This window comes from Eleutherodactylus coqui, chromosome 1, assembly GCF_035609145.1.
Source record: "Eleutherodactylus coqui strain aEleCoq1 chromosome 1, aEleCoq1.hap1, whole genome shotgun sequence".
NCBI lineage: Eukaryota > Metazoa > Chordata > Amphibia > Anura > Eleutherodactylidae > Eleutherodactylus > Eleutherodactylus coqui.
The window spans coordinates 466,070,629-466,092,292 of record NC_089837.1 but is presented as its reverse complement, the minus strand read 5'-3'; the positions used below and the strand labels follow the sequence as shown (position 1 = coordinate 466,092,292).

General features: G+C 38.8%; 1 protein-coding gene across 2 annotated transcripts in view; it reads left to right on the top strand.

Annotated features, from left to right (window-relative positions):
- Nucleotides 1-19,959, top strand: part of COL2A1 (collagen type II alpha 1 chain) — a 67,228-nt gene extending 47,269 nt beyond the window's left edge. For both annotated transcript variants that reach the window (XM_066584332.1, XM_066584331.1), the window contains 23 exons: nucleotides 1,268-1,312; nucleotides 1,440-1,538; nucleotides 1,653-1,760; nucleotides 2,659-2,712; nucleotides 3,316-3,369; nucleotides 4,923-4,976; nucleotides 5,414-5,467; nucleotides 7,150-7,257; nucleotides 7,542-7,595; nucleotides 8,748-8,801; nucleotides 9,171-9,332; nucleotides 11,446-11,553; nucleotides 13,608-13,715; nucleotides 14,301-14,354; nucleotides 14,722-14,829; nucleotides 15,444-15,497; nucleotides 15,890-15,997; nucleotides 17,222-17,275; nucleotides 17,365-17,472; nucleotides 17,571-17,859; nucleotides 18,193-18,380; nucleotides 18,582-18,824; nucleotides 19,377-19,959. In XM_066584332.1, coding sequence (XP_066440429.1) covers nucleotides 1,268-1,312; nucleotides 1,440-1,538; nucleotides 1,653-1,760; nucleotides 2,659-2,712; nucleotides 3,316-3,369; nucleotides 4,923-4,976; nucleotides 5,414-5,467; nucleotides 7,150-7,257; nucleotides 7,542-7,595; nucleotides 8,748-8,801; nucleotides 9,171-9,332; nucleotides 11,446-11,553; nucleotides 13,608-13,715; nucleotides 14,301-14,354; nucleotides 14,722-14,829; nucleotides 15,444-15,497; nucleotides 15,890-15,997; nucleotides 17,222-17,275; nucleotides 17,365-17,472; nucleotides 17,571-17,859; nucleotides 18,193-18,380; nucleotides 18,582-18,824; nucleotides 19,377-19,523 — 2,415 coding nt within the window. In that variant the 3' untranslated portion in view covers nucleotides 19,524-19,959. The remainder of the gene's footprint in view (nucleotides 1-1,267; nucleotides 1,313-1,439; nucleotides 1,539-1,652; nucleotides 1,761-2,658; nucleotides 2,713-3,315; nucleotides 3,370-4,922; nucleotides 4,977-5,413; nucleotides 5,468-7,149; nucleotides 7,258-7,541; nucleotides 7,596-8,747; nucleotides 8,802-9,170; nucleotides 9,333-11,445; nucleotides 11,554-13,607; nucleotides 13,716-14,300; nucleotides 14,355-14,721; nucleotides 14,830-15,443; nucleotides 15,498-15,889; nucleotides 15,998-17,221; nucleotides 17,276-17,364; nucleotides 17,473-17,570; nucleotides 17,860-18,192; nucleotides 18,381-18,581; nucleotides 18,825-19,376) is intronic.
- The last annotated feature ends 1,705 nt before the right edge of the window (nucleotides 19,960-21,664 follow it).

Below are 21,664 nucleotides of genomic sequence, written 5' to 3'. Positions count from 1 at the left end.
GCTCCTCCCTCTTGGTGCTGCCTTCATCAAATCCTCTGTCTCCTTTCACTGCCACCACCCCCTGGGCTCCATTCATTCCCCTGTAGCTCCTTGATCTTTGCTTCACAATTTTTTCATACTCCCTGGAGAGAGCTTCCTTTTTCACTCCCCCCAACTCAGCATCTCTCTTCCTTCCCTCCCTTCACTCCCTTCTTTATTTTTTCTGTGGCTCCATTTTTGCCCTCTTCCCCGAGGCTCCTTTCAACATTTCCTCTTCCAGCACCGATGTAGTGTAGAATTACTTGGCTACAACAGGGATGTCCCGTGACAGAACTGTCCATATATGGACATCTGCATCATGTGGCAACCCTGGGAAAGCCCCATTGCATCCTCCTGGCTACTTTCATCCATTCTCCTCTGACTGCTTTCACCAACCCCCACACCCCACCACCTTTCATATATTTTAAAGTTTTTGAATTACACACATTTTTGGGCAAATATGACAGGATTTATATTTCCTAAGCAGTGGAGTAAGGATGTGACTATTCTTGTGACTTTTTACAAAAGTCGCCTGTCAAAAGTGTGTACGACAAGACTACGCCTTCTGATTTTCAGTCTTAAATTTGCATACAACAATTAAAATGACGACACCTGGCACAAATATTAAAAAAACTATTACACAGCTTTTATAAATTGGGCACACAATGTTTAGACCTACATTTAGGTGTTGTTGATATATTGATAAATCTCCTCCGAAGTTTTAGGATATTAGAACAAAGTAAGTCAAGGGTAAGAGGAATATTAGGACTCTGTTCATCAGCATTATATTTGTGACCTCTAGAATAAAATATGTCAATTTATCTTATCTCATGCTCATTGGACTTATCTTGTACTTAAGTATAGTTTTCACCTGTATTACATCTGATGCCCTTATGACTTTTATAAGAAAAATAATAGCCCTACTATGAGGGTGTAATAAATGACCCCCAAAAAAACCTTGACCCCAAATTTACATATATTGGTAAAATCAGTTTCTAGACAAACTATAAAATCTATCATAATACCATTATCACCAAATGTTATTTAACTTTAACTTTCTTTCTGAGGTAACAGGATACAGAACATTGATTGTGAGGAACTCACAAATTGTTTAAAAAATCTTTTGGCCCAAATACTTCTATTGACTTCCAGTTTAGTTTTAACCATCTATAATAAAGGTTTTTACAAATTGTATCTAAGTACTGCAACTTACAAAAATCTTATTATCCCTTCTTTTTCCATTTTCTAGGGTGTTCCAGGAGAAGGTGGTCTACCTGGTCTAGTTGGCCCAAGAGTAAGCAATAATGCTAATTACTTACAATAATGTTGTGCTCACCCTGCTTTAGAACATTATATGACATAAAACACATAGCCAGCCAGTCAAATTCAGCCATTTGATCATTGGTGTCACTCCATTGTAGGGTGAACGTGGTTTCCCAGGAGAACGTGGCTCATCAGGTCCTCAAGGTCTCCAAGGCGGTCGTGGTCTTCCTGGTACTCCTGGTACTGATGGCCCTAAGGTAGGATGAGTTTAAGATATACTTCCATTTTATATTTACTCATAGCTCAGACATGTTGAGTAGAATAAACCTACTGTGATCTGTTTGGTTATGTGTTATGTATCTGCCTTGTAGGGTGCTACTGGTCCAGGTGGTCCCAATGGTGCTCAAGGTCCCCCTGGTCTTCAAGGCATGCCTGGTGAAAGAGGAGCTGGTGGTATTTCCGGTCCTAAAGGTGATAGAGTAAGTGAAAAAATTTAGTTTTTTAATACTGTCCATATAGCTTATTTAGAGGATATCTGACTTGCAAAACGTATCAATATTCACATGTGTGATGTTGCAATTAACTAAATAGTTTTTGAATGTGCCCAGTCATAAACCAATAGTTTTTTTCTTGGCACTTGCACAAATACATCAAATGATTAGACTATCCGTACAACCTTTTTCTGCAAAGCACTATTTAGTATTGTACAACGAAGACAACTGGGGTTGAATTCTTTAGAAAAATGAAGTTACTTCAACCATTTACTCCCTAGATTTAATATTGAATATTTAATATCATATTTGATAAGATCAGACTTAAAGGGAACCCGTTATCTGCCTAAAACACCATAAACTGCCTAAAGCAGGTGACAGGGACCCACGTGCTGTGCTTTTCATACTCGCCCACTTCCTGGTTCCCGCTGTGGCTGCCTGTAAAATCTGCGCATTGGCTAAAAAACTGACTCTTTTCAGAGTCCTTACACTTTCAATAGCCATCTGCTGAATGTTCAGTCAACCAGCCGCTGTTCCTTACAACTTTCCCCACACATATGCATGTTTGATTCAGCCTAGCATTCAAGTGTTTTTAATAGGAAGAGGGAGTAAGCCATTACCGGGAACATCTCATGTGGACTTATCTCCCATAAAAAAAAAAATTGGGCATGTCAACATGCCAGATTCTTCCTTCTCCCAACATCATCTGTCAGGGCAGAGTTGGCACTACTCCATACATATAAGGTAGTTGACCTGTCCCGCTGAAATTTTCAGATTCGGTTAACTTTGCTCTTTTCTTTATGGCCCTCATTAGGGCTGTACGATTGGAACAATATTCAGCAAATATTCCTAATGTATTCAATATTATATATTCTTTTTCAAATAGGGTGACACTGGTGAGAAAGGTCCAGAAGGTGCTTCTGGAAAAGATGGCGGAAGGGTATGTATAAAATATCACTATAATATGTCTAATATAAAAACTGACCCAAATCTGTATTGTCTTACGTATACACAGTGTAGAGGGCAATGGGACTATATCAGGCTCATGTGCTGTGGTCAGGTTATGTTTAGTAGCTAGAGTGTCCTATGTTTATAAACTGTAGAGGGAATATAATTAAGAGTTGCTTGTCCAACTGTAATGTCAAGATTAGCAAGTGTAGAGTCCTATGTCTGAACAGCGTACTGCACAATGCAATAATATTTATGTTCAGTGGTTAGATAATGTTGAGTGGGATAGTGTTGTACTGTAAAGCTGAGGCTGAAGGTTTTGGACTCATTTATGAATAGATGTATTCTGTTCTGTCTATATTAAGTGTACAATAATGATAATATTACCAGAAATATAACACTAGTAAGGTGTGTTGGATAAGTAGAGATCATTAGTTGAAAAAACTAGAATGACCCCTTCTTTTTATATAGTATATCTGAATTTTATTATGATCATCTATATTATACAACATTGGGTGGTCCAGTATTGGTGGTGGCGTAGGAAGAAAGACATAGAAATTTACACTTGAACAACTCTAATTTTTTATCTTTGCAGGGCTTGACTGGTCCAATTGGTCCACCTGGTCCATCTGGTCCTAATGGCGAGAAGGTATGTGGGATTTTATCTATTTATTTTCTATTTTACCTTTAATAAATTGAATGCTATAAAATATTTAATCATTCATAATGTTTTGACCCTACTGAGCTTTCCAACTTTATTGCTTTCATCTTCAAACTTTCAGGCTGTTGTATCCACAACTAAACAATAGTATATAAGCCACACAAGTAAAATAACAAATCTTAAAGGGGTTGACAGTTTGGGACAATATCTTTTCAATAGAAGGCTGTCAATGATAAAATCGCCAAATGGTGTTCCATTGCGTGGACCCCCACTAATCAGTTGTGATCTGTAGTAGAATCTATGGGCCCAGCACAGCACCACCATTGCAGTGTAAATAAAGCATTACACAGTTCCCACTGAAATCAATGGGCTGCTGTGTAATATGTAGCTGTTCCGGGTCCTCCAGAGCGAGAGTCATGACTAGGAAACCCATATATTAATTCAGAATGCCTTAATAAGATACTTAAAAATGGGTTTCTTAAACCAGGCAACCTCTTTAATAATAGCATTATTTGACAAAATTAGAGTATAATTCTCAAGACCAGTCCTTCTAATATCTTGCACGTGAAAAAAAAAGTCAATGCTAGTATTAGAAGGAATGACTGGTTTTATTGCTGATATGACCTATACAACAATATATACCAATACACAGACACTCATCTTCCCATTTAATAAATGGCTAAGGACTATATCAACAGGTTATATTGAAGATTCAAGTTGAATACAGTAGTTAACATTAGGGGTATTTCAAAGTTACCCCTATTCACAGGATTGGAAATAACTTGCTGATCGGTGAAGATCCAACCACTGGGACCCCCACCTATTCTGAGATCAGGTGGATCCAAAAGTTTGGGCACCAGAGGATGCGCATGTGCACCTTTACTCTATTCACTTCCATTGGACCACCGGTGATAGCTGATCGCTTGAATTCGGGTATCTCCAATAGTCCCTTTGCAGTGTATAGAGTGGAGGTGCACATGTGTGTCCTCCGAAAGCACTGAGGCTGTATTCTCAAAATTGGTGGGTGTCCTCTGGATAGGGGATAAGTTGCTATGGAAGAGCAACCTCTTTAAGCACGGACTTACAATATACTCAATGCATTAATATTAAGTATATATTCCTGTATATGTACATTAACTAAGGGTACATTCAGACATGGTGGATTTACTGCTGAGTTTTGCAATACAAAAAATCCACAGCAAATATCACCCCTTAAATTAAAGGGGGGAAATCTGCTACACCAAAAACCTCATCAGATTTTCCACCAAAATGACATGGATTTTAACACAGATTTTGGTGCGGATTTCGGCTGATTTTTTCCACCATGGAAAAATCCACAGAAAATCCGCCAATGTGAAGACACCATGACTGTATTTTTCCAAAGTCATCCTATATATGAAACAGAAATACATCTGTTGATCATATAAATATCAAAGCAACAAAACAGAAAACATCAAATACCCCATATTATCAGTTATTTGCAATTATGACTTTTGTGGTTAATTTGCTGAACTGGTCATTGTTCATTCTTTATCTTTTAGGGAGAATCTGGTCCTCCAGGCCAAAGTGGTGTTGCTGGTGCCCGCGGTGCTCCTGTAAGTACATTTTGTAAATAGAATGTTTCATGATTAATATTTTTTCTTTATTGCATATAATTAATGTAGCAAACTTTATCCATACGCACAAATGTGTAATTTAGTAGTAGAGTAATATATTTTTTTATATGTACAGTAAATGTAATCCACAACACAACATCAGTTGGTAGATTAAATGAAACGTTAACTTTTAGTTAATCCATCATTTTGGCTTTTAAGTAAAAACTAATATTACTAGATTAGGACCAGATAGGATCTGTCTTTTATTAAAATGTAGCATTTGCCAAAATGTGTCATGCTAATAGTCATTTTAATACTATTAGAAAACCATTTAACTATAAAATAGATTATCGATTTTTTTTTTAGAATTTTCGAACTATACTTTATGCATTTGAATTATCGACTGAAAGGCTCATAATACAATTCTCTCTTTGTAGGGTGATCGTGGTGAGACTGGTCCACCTGGTCCTGCTGGCTTTGCTGGCCCACCTGTGAGTACAATACCAAAACGTTATTAACTTCATATACTTTAAGGCCTCACAGTAGTGTGTTTGGGGTCATGGGCTGTCTACGTTAATTCATGGGCAGCACACAGCCCATTATAGCCCATGGGACAATGCAGATTGGTGTTTTTTCACACTGACTGATGGTCCATGTGAAAATACTCATCGCATGTACGATTTCCGTCGGTATCACACATGAGAAAAAAGGCATTCTAATGTATGTCAATGTACTGTATCCGTGTATATCAGATAGCACACGAACAGGTAACAACGCAACTCGCACACATGGGAAGTGAGCACCCGGCCTTATGCTACACGAATAAACAATAGGTTACTTTATCACTTGTACATTCTATACTAATAAACATTGCTGGATACATCAAGCCAAAATCTTTATTTATAGATTCTAGTAGATGTCATATTTTGTTATGTTGGCATAAGTGGTGTATGTTGCCATCATATGGATGGTTTATTCACATGGATAAAGAGCAGTAGGAATGCATTGAATATATAGTACAATGACCTTATCAGTAGCAGATTAAGTAGATCATAGGCCCCGCCCCACCCTTCATAAGTATAGTCAGCAGCACCATTTTTGCTCTTCACCAGAGCTAAGCAGATATATAAATACAGCAGGTTCAGATACAGCAACTCAGCTCTAGTATATGTCTAATTAATGGAGTCCCCATATAATGCTCTGATATAAGCTCTACACACACATTGATTTGAAGGAATGCTGCCATCTAATAGGTGATGTTGCAGAGGTAGTGTTCCATCTTCCTTTTTTGCAAGCCGTACACAGTGATGGTAATCACACTGCAGTTACCCCAAGTGATCACAGGTGCCGTTTTTTCTGGTTGCTAACGTCTTCACTAATGATGTATCTGGTGACATCCACTTTTCCCTTTTTTCCCCAATCTGGGACTAGACCACCATAAAATCTTCTTCCAGCCACAGCAGAATCCTGCCACAACCCCCCCAGTACCCTCTCTGTGCTTCCTCGTAGCAATAGTGTCTCCCCCTTTGTGCCCTAAACAGTACTAATGCTCCCTTTTCTGACTCAAAGTAATAGTCCTCCCACCAGTAGTGATTCTCTCATAGCGCCCAGTCCACTGCAAGAAATAATGTCTCTTTTGTGAGCTACAGTAAGTGACCTCCTTTATGCCCTACGCAGTAATAATTATCATTTGTACCCCCCACACAACTTAATAATGCCCATTTCATGCCTGGTAAAAGTAATAGACCCCCATCTGTGCCCCCACATATAATAAAGTCTCCTCTATGCCACTTGCAAAAATAGTGCCCCTCTGTTCCCCTCCATAAATAAAAGTGTCCCTCTAGTCCATCTCCACAAATGCTGGCTGTGCTGCAGCCAGTGTCTGCGATACAGGTTTTTCACTATGACAGCTCACTGGCAACCTCTTAGATGGTGGGGCAGTTTGAGCAACCATGGGCCCTAAGAGAGCTTTGGGCATCAGTTGGCTGTCCAATCGTCCCAATTATAATCCGCCTTTGTATGTAACCAATATCATTGAATTGTTTAGTTATTAAACAATTCAATTATGTACTTATTAGTTACATATTTTGAAACATAATAGTACATTTTAATATCCTGTTTCTTATTTCTTCCTAATTTATGTCCTGAGATGCTTTTTTGCTTTGTGTTGCAGGGTGGTGATGGTCAAGCCGGTATCAAGGGTGAAGCAGGAGAGTCTGGTCAGAAGGGTGATGCTGGTGCTCCTGGTCCACAAGGTCCATCTGGTGCTCCTGGGCCACAGGTTTGTTATTCACTTCTAAAATATGGAAAATATATCCAGTAATAATAAAAACATGCTACATACACCAAGGACATATTGCACCTTTAAGCCATTATACGCTACTACCGTATTATGTCATTAGACATATATATATATACCAAGAGGCTTCAGTTAAGTAGTAATAATTTCACATCCATTAATATATTATACACAAACATTCTTCTCTTTTGAAACATACTGGATAGAAGATGGATGGAACCAACAAATGTCACATTATAACATGGCAAATGTTTTTGTCATTCTAGGGTCCAACTGGTGTTACTGGTCCAAAAGGAACTCGTGGTGCCCAAGGTCCAGCTGTAAGTATATTTAATTTCTCCAATGACTATACTAAATTACTAATTCCATGATCTGTTCTTTTTAACATCACTGTAATGAGAAATGCAGTAGTGTATTGTTCTAACTGTAAGTACTAAAGTGGAGGTTAGATATGGAGCTTCTCAAGATCATACTTGAAGTAGACCAACAAACTACTCTACCTAGCCACAAAAATAATGACAGTGCAGATAGGATGTTTCAAATTGTTAAAGGGATTGTCTGGGTCTGAACTGTTGATGAGCTATATTCAGGATGGCAGCAGAACCCCACTGATCAACTATTGATGACCTATCCTGAGAATAGGTCATAAGTAGTTCAGACCTGGACAACCCCTTTAATCCTTTCTAAGCAGGGACTATATTATTGAGCAATGCTTGATCAGTAGGGACGCTATATGCTAAGTTTACGAATAACAATATCAGTTGCCCAAGGGCTGTATATTGTACCTATATGAGAATATGAGGAGATCCCAAATAAACCATTATCAACTGTTGATTAAAATAAGACCTCTAATACAGCCACTTCCAGCATATCATAATTCATTTCTCACTATTGATTGGTCTTAACTTCTAATTTAGATCTTATACTTAAGTTTATTCACTTCAATTAAATTATATATTTTTAGTAGTATTTGATACCCCGTGGGGGAATTCTTACTTAGACCAGCATTTTATACATAGTCTAAGAGTGCCATAGAGTGAAATGTGCCAATTTAGGAAGAGTTGCATGCCTCTTAGGAAATTTGGCATGTCTGGCCAGTCCTTGCACCAAGATATGTAATCTACGTTAGCTACGTAGATTTCCACTTACATTTACGCCAGTTGCTGGCATAAATTATAGTAAATCCAGCGAGCAGCAATAGGCTATGCCCCCTCTTTGCTAAACCCCACACACTTTATAAAATAGTGCAGGATGCAAAAAAGTCCCATAGTTACATAATGATAATGGATATAATGGTTACAAAGGAACCTGTTTAGTAAACCCTACATTAGATATGTGGAGGATACTACATATCTCTGGATTGAACTTGTGAAACAATGCGGAGTCTTCCTTTTTTCATACATTTCAGTTGAACACATGTAGAAGTATATACAAGCGGTTGTGATTTTCATTCATATTTCCTTCTTTTTTAGGGTGCTACTGGATTCCCAGGTGCTGCAGGCAGAGTCGGTACCCCTGGCCCCAATGTAAGAAACTTGCTTTTATTTATATTTGGTAATTAATATACACATTAACATAATATGAATTATACAATATATTCGTATAGTGTGCATACAGCTTATACTGTACATCCCAGCTGTCACACTTTCCATTGTGCTGCATATACACTGACTGTGGATTGAGACTGCCATAAATGGATTTGAAGAGCAAATATTTTTGTTCTCTAAATCACTTAAGTCCCAGTTTTTATGTGTAATTGGACTGTGTAATCACTATATACTGTAGTTTTCTAAATAGATGCCATTTTGTTAACTTACTGGAAATTATAACTGGTGAACAATTCTATAGCTAGAAATATGTAAATCTATTTTATAACAGCCAAATATATTTTATAGGGAAACCCTGGACCCCCTGGTCCACCTGGATCTGGTGGAAAAGATGGACCTAAAGGTGCTCGCGGTGATGGTGGTCCTCCTGGCCGTGCTGGCGATCCAGGTCTTCAGGGTCCTGCTGGTGCTTCTGGTGAGAAGGGAGACTCTGGTGAAGATGGTCCTTCTGTGAGTATATAGACATATATTTTGATAATAACCCAATTTACTGTTGCAATAAAAAAACGAGCGTTTGAATGTGTCTAAGAAGACCATGTGATCGGGTTAATGTTCTGATATTGCACTCATTTTCGGCAGTTAGACAGAGAAATAAGCCCCCTTAGGCTACTTTCTCACTTGGTGCAAATGCTGTGGAATTTCCACTAGCGGAATTGCTGCAGAAATCCCACAGCATTTACAGTATAAGGCATTTGGAGGGAATTTTAAAAATCTGCTTCACTTTGCATGGAATCTACGAATCTGCAGCGTTTTTCGAAAAATGCTGTGGATTCTAAATCAGCGGTATGTTCATGTATGCTGCAGAATCGATCTGCACAATTCAACCCTTAACAAAGGTTAAATTCCGCAGCTGTTCCACAAATAACAATGTGGCCAAATACACAGCATTTATGTGCAGATTTGGCCACTGCTAGTGTCTTGAGGAATTGCTATATGTATTCTGCGGAATACCCACAGCAATTCTGTCCTCTGAGAAGGCTGCCTTATACTTATATTTTTTGCTAGGAGTGAGCATTGATTGACGTATCTTGCAAGTTGACCGGCACTCATTCAGCTCCATTTACAGGAAGCAATCAGTAGTAGTGTATGTGTCTGAATGATTGTTAGCATGCTCATTCAGGCACATACAGTTCCATTACTGTTGGCAATCGCTTCTCTTATTAGGCAAGAGCGAGTGAAAATGCATGATTATGAAACCAATGATTTTCAATGGTTCTCATTTGTGATGTTTTCACTCCTGCGAAGCTGCGTGAGAAAACAAATTGCAACACGTCCTTTTGCAATATCGCCTATTGTTTTGAATGGGGCCGGCTGCAGCAGCACCAGCCCATTGAAAACAATGGAAGAACATCATGATTCCCTGGGTTGAGACAGCTGCACCAGGCCATTCCTTCAGCCTAGTGGGATATCCCTTCAGATGCGGTGGGGAAATCTCTTCAGCTACGGCTGTGGGGGGAAGGGATTCCCCACGGGGATGAAGGCATTCCCTGCAGTGATGCGAGGCTGTTTCCATATGAAAAGGGGTTTTCAGGAGGATTGCGAGGGCAGTATTGGGCCGTCAATCACTTGGCCGTGATATCTCTCTCGTCAGTGTGAAGCAGCCCTTAGTGCTGCATAAGAGATACGATCACTCAACAAAGGAGTATTTGCTTATTTGTTAGCTGATCTCTTGCACTCTCACTCTTGCCGATTATCGGCATGTGTAAAAGTGTCTTAATTCTGTCCACTATTATTAGTATCCCTGATGATCCCAGGCGACTGGCCTAGTAGTGGCGTGTTCTCAACCTTAACCTCCTCACAGTCACATTAAAATTGGATAAACCCTCTGCAGAATGTCACATTTTCATAGTGATTTTGAATTTATGCCTCATGTAAATATATTTTACGCAGAACTCAGTCGCCTTAAATGCATTTTTAATTCCTTAGTGACATAACTAATTTTTGACTTAAGAGCCAGTAAACTATTTTACCTTATGTGTTCCAGTGGTCATAAATTTTTACATTTTTTTGTCAGTGTAGCTATACGACACCTTTTATTTTGCAGGACAAGTTCTAGTTTTTATAGCAACCAGTTTTGGGTACATATAAAGTATTGAATAACTTTTATAAAAACTTTTTGCTGGGGGCAATGGCAAAAAGCGATTTCACCATAGATAGTACTGTCTTTATTGCAGTAGTCCAGTTGGGTACGGCAGGCACACCTCCCACTGAATTGGGAGCTGTGCTTGTAGTATCAAACCAGGCCACTGCAATGTTGATAGTGCCATCTGCTTCCAGTGCTGTCTACACCTGATCGGCAGGGATACCAAGCCCCACAGGTCAACAATTGATGACCTATCCAGAGAACAGGTCATCATAGTAAAAGCAGTGGACAACCTCTTTAAAGATCAAACAGCCCGATCTTGTTAGTTTTAGCCACTTATATATGCAATCTTTGGTATAAACCAAATATCATAAATTTTGATAGTACTGTTGGCCAATGACAGTGTTAGTGAGATGCCCAGTTGCTGCTGAGCCATTAAAACATTTTACAGAGATATTCTAACATTGTTCTTCTTCTTAGGGTCCTGATGGTCCTCCTGGTCCTCAAGGTTTGGCTGGACAGCGTGGTATTGTTGGTTTGCCAGGTCAGCGTGGTGAGAGAGGTTTCCCTGGTCTTCCTGGACCTTCTGTAAGTATACATTTTACAAAGTGCACAATTTGCAATCTATGACTATTATGTATGCGCCTGGTATATTCACTTATATGAGAGTTATGCAACCTTGCTTTATATTCAAAAATTAGTGTTTTTATACCAAATAGTATAATAATCTTGTATTCTACAGTGTTATCTAATATAGTATTATTTGACTTAGAAAATATATTATATTCATGTAGATTGGTACTTTCTTTATGGCTGCCTCTATAATATATAGAGAGAGAGTACAAAGGTGTAATGAGTAAATGCTGCATATGTGCTTATTTGTCCAAACAGGGATAAAAGATAATTAGTAAAATCACACAAACATCTAAAAATTGCTGTCCAGGCTTTTATCTGGTTTAACAGCATGAAGACATTTTCAGTTGGTTTCCAATTAGGCAATACAATTTTTAATAACAATTTATATATCATTATTCACTCAATATTGTATTAAATAGTCTTAATCAATGCATATATTTTATAATAATAATGAATATCATATTTAAATATTCCTGCTGTCTCTGATAAATGATTAAATTTCACATTCATTCGATAGCTCGCAAAAAAAATTAACATGCTATCAATAATGATCCAGTGAAGAGTTATAACATTTACTTACATAGGTTGATGACACCTGGTACGGTATACAAAGTCTATAGCAATGGTCAAGTCCACCTAATGGCCTGAGTGTTGGAGGATGCACATGCTCTGTCACTCTTCCCACAGCCAGGTCTCTGTGTAGTGATCCTCTGTTTACAGCAGGGCAGCCCATAGAAATAGCTTTCTGCCCTGCTTGTCACAGAAAGAACAGAACTCCCAGTAAAGATAACAAGTAGAGATGAGCGAGTATACTCGCTAAGGCTAACTACTCGAGCGAGTAGTGCCTTAGCCGAGTATCCTCCCGCTCGTCGGTAAAGATTCGTCTGCCGGCGCGGGTGACAGGTGAGTTGCGGCGGTGAGCAGAGGGGAGCGGGGGGGAGAGAGGGAGAAAGAGATCTCCCCTCCGTTCCTCCCCGCTCTCCCTCGCCCCCCGCCGGCCCCCGAATTTTTAGAGACGAGCAGGAGGATACTCAGCTAAGGCACTATTCGCTCGAGTAATGTGCCTTAGCGAGTATACTCGCTCATCTCTAATAACAAGGCTCCTTCTGCAGACAAGCATGAAAAGACTATATTTTCAGCTGCCAGAGGGGAAAGAAGGCTGCTTCTGTCTAGAGCCCGCCCCCAGCAGCACAGATGAGCAACAGCCCCAAAATGGATACAAGAAAGTAAAAATTATGAAAAGGGTAATTTTTATGCTAAAAACACTGCAAATGACTGTAAAACAGCTAAGTATTTACAGACTGTCAGGACTTTTACTTTTACTATAATAAAGAATAATTAAGAATATTAATAACTAAGTCTCTATAGTTTTTAGGGAGCCATTGGAATTAGGCCAATCGAAATCAACTACGACATTCTGAAACTATAAAGTGAACTACAATTATGGACATATTACTAGCCATATGAAGATACACAACATTAATATTAGACTACGGAATTATCTACCTGAGGGTGTAGTGATAGTGAATTCACTAAAAGAGTACAAGACGGGCCTGGACACCTTTCTGAAGTGTAGCAATATTACAAGTTATAGTCACTATATTTTTAGAGATAGGCTGTTGATTCAGGCATTTATTCTGATTGCCAAATTTGGAGTCGAGAAGGAAGTTTTTTCCCTAAATGAGGAAAATTGACTTCTATCATGGGGGATTTTTGCCTTCCTCTGGATCCACATTGCAGGATAATAGGCTGAACTGGATGGACATACTGTCTGTATCTTTTTTCAGAGTTACACACCATGTTACTATTTATGTTTTATTGGACCTTCATAAATAGATAGAACACATATAAGAATATTATTTTAAGATTAAGAATATGGATAGCTTTGACTTGACATTAAATGGTAATTTTGTAAAACGTTGTCCCATGTTTCGCAGTATATTCGCTGCATATGCTTGTATTTGCTTTTATTCCCAATCTAACTTAGTTCATCAAATGTTCTTTAGGGTGAGCCTGGAAAACAAGGAAGCTCAGGAGGTGCTGGTGACCGTGGACCCCCTGGCCCTGTTGGCCCACCTGGTTTGACTGGCCCCTCTGGAGAGCCTGGACGTGAAGTATGACCATACATTTAATACTAAATAACTATTATAAATGTAATTCCACAAATAGGATTAATCAAAGTGGTGTTAGCCACATAATAGAAATCCAGCAAATATTGTGCATGATGTGTAATTATTTCCATATCTTTTCGCGAAGTAAAGTCTGCACCAAATCCACTAAGTGTGAAAAAAACTCTTTGGTTATGTGCAAATTATAGGGTATATTTACAGAAAATCTGCATCCAATGTGAAGCTGACCAGGCATGGATTTTGGTGTGAATTTGACTCGGGTTGTACCCTTTGCAATGCAAAATGTGAAATCCACACTCAGATTCGCAGCAAACAATTGTCATGCTGTAGATTTAAAATCCGCAGCATATGTCAATTCAGCTGTCTATTCCACCTGATATATTTCTACACCATATGGATGAGATTTTGTCATCTTGTTCACATGGTTTGTACTATAAATGCTGCAGATTTTCCATGCAGCAAATTTCCCACATTTCTGCCCTGTGTGGACATACCTTAATATGTAAACCAATAAAACTGATCTAAGCAAAAAAGATTATCACTGAACACAAAACTATCATTTTTCTTTAGGGTACCCCTGGATCTGATGGTCCTCCTGGCCGCGATGGTTCTACTGGTGTGAAGGTAAGACTGAGAATTCTTTGTCATTCCTACATAGTCTTATGTAAGTTCCATCATGGTGAGATTATATAACAGTATGGTTCAACTTGAATCAATTATAACGCTTTACAGTCTGATTAGGTGAACTTTTATGATACATCCTAGACTATGCATTCATACTGTTTTCTCTATAGATTAAGTATATTAAGTGTCTTTTCAATTCTTTGTAAAATAATAATGACAATACTCCAAACCTTGAACTTTAGCTACAATTGAGTGCATATAGTATACATGGTATATATTACTAGACATTCATTTTCATCACATCACATAAAATAATATCATGTTCAGAATGTCTTATAATGTCAAACCTTTTTACTTAATCCTACAGGGTGACCGTGGTGAGACTGGCCCTCTTGGTGCTCCTGGCGCACCTGGTGCCCCTGGTGGTCCCGGTCCTGTTGGCCCAACTGGAAAACAAGGAGACAGAGGCGAATCTGTAAGTATTGTTTTCAGTTGAGAAGACTGATATGGGTTTTCTTTCTTAACATGACATCCTTAGCTGATCTGTAAGTGATAGGATAGATATAGATCACTTATTAATTGCATAATGTATATGATACTTGGGAGAATATTTTTAGATTGGTTTACAGCTCAGTTAGTCCACCTTAATGTTATACTGTACTATGTAATGTATGGGTGGTCATGGGCGTAACCATAGTGGATGCAGGGGATGCGGTTGCACCCGGGCCCAGGAGCCTTAGGGGGCCCATAAGGCCTCTCTTCTCCATATAGGGAACCCAGTAGTATGAATAAAGCATTATAGTTGGGAGGCCCTGTTACAGATTTTGCATTGGGGCCCGGATTTTCAAGTTACACCTCTGGTCATTAGGTTCTCATTTTGATGTTGCCTGCAATTGCTGCTACTTTGGATGTACTGTTAGTTTGCCAAATGTTTATATTTTATACATTATACTTCTCACAGATAACTAGAAACTATAGATACATTTAAGTAAATCAATGAAGAGTTCAGTAGTTATATACTTTCTCCATATAGGATATGCTATCATTAAAATATTTTTTAACAATATGTATATATATCTTCATTTCTAGGGTCCTCAAGGTCCACTGGGTCCATCTGGTCCTGCTGGTGCTCGTGGTCTGGCTGTAAGTGCAGTTTTTTGTGAATATAGGAAATTATATGTGTTATAAGTACAACAGTAATAGATAAAATAGCATACCTTTTGAGCCAAAGTAAGAAAAATAGGGTGTTCTTGGGTATTTTTTCCCTAACTATAAATGTATAAATATTTGTGACTGCTTATTGCTAAGTCTAGAGAGTTAGTGGTGGGGTCTACACTTTTAGAAGGTGCTGAAAATTATTTTAAAATTATTAAGATGGGACATTTTCAAAAGATTACCCCAAAAAGCATGTGGTTTTAATTTGAATCCCATACAAAAATATTACATGAAGAGTGGGAGTAAAAACGGCTGAAATCATATAATACACCAGGACCTGTATGTTTTTATTGATTTGGTACCACTGTTCTCTATTGTAGGGTCCTCAAGGTCCACGTGGTGACAAGGGTGAGGCTGGTGAATCTGGAGAGAGAGGACAGAAGGGACACAGAGGATTCACTGGTCTTCAGGGTCTTCCAGGACCTCCAGTAAGTAGAACTGAGAAAAATATTTAGATGTGAGTGGTCTTTATAAATGTGCTTATGCAGACTAGAATATCAGTACAATAAGTCCTAAGACTGCTGGAGATATCTACAAGGCCAACACCAAATTCTAAATACCGTAAATAGTATGCCATATTAAACTAATGACACAGCTGGGCTGTTCTAATAATCATAGTGCTGTTATATATGTGATATCATGGCTCAGTAGGATAGGTCTAATGTCACTGAGGTCTGTCTCATGTGCTATTTAAAATGTAGGCAAATGCTACTTAGCAACAGACTACAAATCACCCCTTGGTTAGCTTATACTATGACTAAAAGCCAATTTACATAAAACGATTATCACTCAAAATTTGTTCAAACGATGGCATATGAGCGTTAATTGTTGCGTGTAAACGCTGCCATCGTTCACTCTTCAGCTGAAAAAATGATTTTAAGCTGAGCTTAAAATCCATCGTCCAGCCGGAGAGAGATAACAGGGACCGCACGCTGTGTTCTGCACCGGAGTCAGAAATTACATTGTATACTGCCGACAGCCTGTGTGAGAACAATGAAGCGGTGTGCAGAGCTCAGATCACATGCTGTGCTCTGCAAAAGCTTCCGGAGGCCCTTTTACATGCAAGTGAAGCTGATAAAGTGCTAATGGACATTAGTGTCCATTAACGCCTTATGCAAAACGATCGCTAAAACTGTCAATCTTTCAATCGTTTGAAAGATTATCTTTGCGTGTAAATGTGCCTTAAGGATCCTTTTATACTACGTAATCAATGAGATCAGCACTTGTCTACGGGGCCTTTATTCAGGCCAATTCAGACTCCATGAGGATAAACAATCATTCACACAATTGTTTGCCCCTATACAGTTTCATCAGTGTTGACAATACTATTCACACAAAGAGATGGTCTGCCAACAACGATGATTTTGTGTGTCACATAAAAGTAGCAATCAACCAATGAACTAGTGTTTACTCATTCTATGAGTGATTGGCGGCATCTTGTTATGGCCTTATGATTGGAAAACGAATGTTTCCAAGTATGTTTTTGCTCGATTATCAGGCTATATAAAAATCCCTTAGAAAGTGGAAGATTGTAGACTGCTGGTAATGAACATATAATGGATTGGCATACCTTGAATTGGAGTCACAAGTATTGTTTTCATTCTGAAAATGTAAATTATATTTAATATTTTAATTTTGCTCTGTACTTTTAGGGTCCTTCTGGTGATCAAGGTGTAACTGGTCCTGCTGGCCCTGGTGGTCCAAGAGTAAGTTTTGAATGTATCTAAAAGCAAAAGACTATTAAAAAAACTGTCTAAATGAACATTAGCACTCAATTTATATTTAACCTTCTTAGGGTCCCCCTGGCCCTGTTGGTCCTTCTGGCAAAGATGGCTCTAATGGTATGCCTGGTCCAATTGGTCCACCTGGTCCACGCGGTCGTGGTGGTGAAACTGGTCCTTCTGTAAGTAGACAACATTTTATGCATTTGTGAACCATAGCCAACTGCATGTAGTTGTTTTAAGTTTAATACTGATAATTACCTTTTCTCTATGTTCATAGGGTCCTCCTGGTCAACCTGGTCCACCTGGTCCTCCTGGTCCTCCCGGCCCTGGCATTGATATGTCTGCATTTGCTGGCCTATCACAACCTGAGAAAGGACCTGATCCTCTCCGTTACATGCGTGCTGACCAGGCCTCTAGCAATCTCCGCCAGCACGATGTTGAGGTTGATGCCACTCTTAAATCACTGAACAACCAAATCGAGAGCATTCGTAGCCCAGATGGCAGTAGGAAGAACCCAGCCCGTACTTGCCGTGACCTGAAACTGTGCCATCCTGACTGGAAGAGTGGTATGTAGGAAATAATCTCTTCTGAATATTCAAGTTTCATCAGTTTCTGAGGGGCTTAAATGCATTTTAGAGGGTGTTAATTTTAGTTTATTGCAAGACATGGGGCTGTAGTTGAATTTGATACTACCCAGGACCCAAGGGAGCAATCCTACCCAGGGTGTTCTGTCACATTATCCAGCCTCTTCCCTAGTCTGTCATTATAATATGTGAAAAAACAGTAAATTATACAATTGAGGATGGAAATATATAAAAAGGATGATGATATTCAGTTAATGTACATTTAGAGCAGAAAAGGGAAACCTGTCTTTAAAATGTCGAAATCACTTTTTGCAGGTGACTACTGGATTGATCCTAACCAGGGTTGCACTGTGGATGCCATTAAAGTCTTCTGTAACATGGAATCTGGAGAATCATGTGTATACCCAAGCCCAAGCAGGATCCCCAAGAAGAACTGGTGGACAAGCAAGAGCAAGGACAAGAAACACATCTGGTTCGGAGAGACCGTCAATGGTGGCTTCCAAGTAAGTACCTTTTTATCTTCCCATTTTCGCATAATCGTAAAATTGCTAACAAATTGACTAAATAAATGGAATGTTAATGAAACTTTCCATCATCTATATCAAGTTTATTACAATAGTTTATTCACAAATGTTAATATCAAATGTCTCCTTAGTTCTTTATCGATCATCAACTATCATTTATTTTTCTCTTTGCAACTGCAGTTCAGCTATGGCCAAGACAGCTCTGCACCCAATACTGCCAGCATCCAAATGACCTTCCTGCGCCTGCTGTCCACTGATGCATCACAGAATATCACCTACCACTGCAAGAACAGCATTGCTTTCATGGATGAGGCCTCAGGCAACCTGAAAAAGGCTCTCCTTCTCCAGGGATCCAATGACGTTGAGATCAGAGCTGAGGGCAACAGTAGATTTACATACACTGCCTTGGAAGATGGCTGCAAGGTAAATGCAAATCTAGAAATAGTTAACAAAATATATCAAATATACACCATGAAGCTTATATAAATGTGTATTTAAAGCAACCCTCGTGGCCTGGACAAACCAAGACAGCTGAACCACTTTTCTAACTACCTGATGCACACTGTGCATTAGTATGCATTGGTAATCTAAGACACTATATGCTGCTTCTACTGACCAATGCTGTTCATGTGGGCAGCATTGGCCAATCAAAGCAGATGTAATGTCTTGCAGTCTGCGGCCATATTTGTTTGTCCAAGTCCCGGGGGTCACTTTAAGCAAAAACAAAAATATTCCTTCTTCTAGCAGATGTAAAGTGTAACAGTAAATAGAAGCAGTATTCCACCTAATTCTATAATACATTAATTGGTAGAAATAGCGACTTGAGGCTAAATTGCAATAACGTGGAAGATTTCGAGAAGTACCTCTCGCCATTTCAACTGATGAGTCTGTTTTAGAATAATAAAGAAATTCTTTAACTTTATATGTCTTTTTTCATTAACTAACTATTAACTAACCATGTCTTATTTATTTCAGAAACACACTGGCAAATGGGGCAAGACAATTATAGAATACAGGACACAGAAAACTTCCCGCCTGCCCATCGTAGACATTGCACCTATGGATATTGGTGGAGCTGATCAGGAATTTGGCGTTGACATTGGCCCAGTTTGCTTCTTGTAAAAACCAAAAAAAGTAAATAAAAATAAATAAAAACCCTAAGGACCTGAGTACTTTCCAATCACTTTTAGGACTTCTGCACTGAATGGCTGAACCGACCCCAAATTTTCATTCATCCACGCGCTTACATTTTGGACATTTTATTTTCTATTTCAAGGCCAGAACTGGGCAGACTGCGGAATAAAATCATGGTATTATTTATTTATTGTCTTCCTGTAAGACCTATGGGTCAGGTGAAGGTATGACACTAACTGGCATGATTGAAGGCCCCTTTCCTAACAGATGTACGAAGTGCAGTTTAAAGCAACCCTCCCCCCCTCTCACAGTTTATTCCAGCAGAAGTACTGTGTGTCATTGAATGAAATGGTGCTATTGTTGTAAAAAAGTTTGTATTTTGTAACATCAACTGATATAAAAATAACTTTTTTGGAAAGTACAAGATGATCTGAGCTTTGTTCTTTTTACTTTTTTTTTATACTGTAGATAGCAAAACAAAAAAGTTCCAGGATTTGAAGTTCGCCTGCCCTTTGTTTTTTATTTCCAATACGAGATGAAGGAAGTTTAGGGCAAAATCTAAAACTTCCCAGGTTTAAGCTACCTCACACTAACTAAACAACTATAATGACACGAGTTTAATCTTGAAGCTGAACTAAACACACAGTAGATGCTACAGACATGGATGGAGAGATCATGGCTTGTTACATCACCATAAGGTGCTTCCCTTATGTTTCTGGGTTTACTATTTAGTAGAAGACTATGAGATGGATCAAAGATCAAGGATCATGAGGAATCGGTGGAATAGAAAATGGTGACTTAAATGTTGCTATTTTATGGTGAAATGTGGACAATGCCAAAGTTTAGCAGCTAGAGTCAATAAAATCAGTATTGTAGTGGGCAAGTGGATGATTTATACTATTTAGGTCAAAGCCATTCAAAATTTATATCTCTGTTGTCTTCCCAATGATGTATGTAAATTGTTCATCCCTCAATTTTTTTTCCTCCAAAAATATAAGAATGACTGAATTTAAGGGACAAAAAGGTAGACATTTTTGGCCAGAGGGGGATGGGGGGGGGGGGGGGAGTAAAGACCGAAATGGATTAAAATAAGAATATGTACTATTTTGTATATGTAAAATAGATATTTTTTTTTATTTTGCAATACTGATTTTCAGCATGGTAGGCTAGTAAACATGTCCAACACCAACACTAATCTTTCTTGTGAAATAATTGTCTTACTGTACCTTTCTTTTCTCATTTTCCAATCCCTCCTACTCTTCCGCAATAAAGATAGAAAGCTTTTTCTATAAAAAAAATAAAACCCGTTTTGTTTGATTTTTTTTTTTATTTGTATTAAATTCCATCCTATGATGTAATCTTTGTTGAATGATGTTAATCTTATCTGGGATATTTCATGACAGAACGAAACAACACAAATAAAAATTTTAATTAAAAAAAATAATTCATAAGGCTTTTTATTTTTAACTTATTTGTTTTTTGTTCTGCCAGATCATTCAATATGCTTAGCGGCCTACAATATAGATTAGTAATAGAGATGAGCGAGCGTACTCGCTAAGGCAAATTACTCGAGTGAGTTTTGCCATTTTCGAGTACATGCCCGATCGTGCCAAAAGATTCGGGGGCGGCGGGGGTTGTGGGAGTGAGCATGGGGGAGCAGGGGGGAGAGAGAGAGAGATCTCACCCCCGTTCCTCTCCGCTCTCCCACACCGCCCCCCGAATCTTTTGGCACCAGCAGGCATGTACTCGAAAATGGCAATACTCGCTCGAGCAATTTGCCTTAGCGAGTACGCTCGCTCATCTCTAATTAGTAACATAGAAGAATACAAAATCTCTTGAATATATTTACTACAGGAAAACGTACCCTGAAGCCTAGGCTTCCTATGATATAGAGCAGTTCATTTAACCCAAGAATTGTGGTCCCTAAAGTTTGAGATCTGGCAATTAGTTGATCATTGACGGTCCATCTTTTCTAAGCATTGATGATCAGCTTTTATTTGCTTCACACTTAGCCCTCAGTAGCAACTGCATAGCCAACCATGCAATGCATTGATAAGCCAGGTCCACCAGAGCTGGAGATACTGTTACAGAAAACCATTCCATTCTCGGTCATAGTAGGGGGTCCCGAG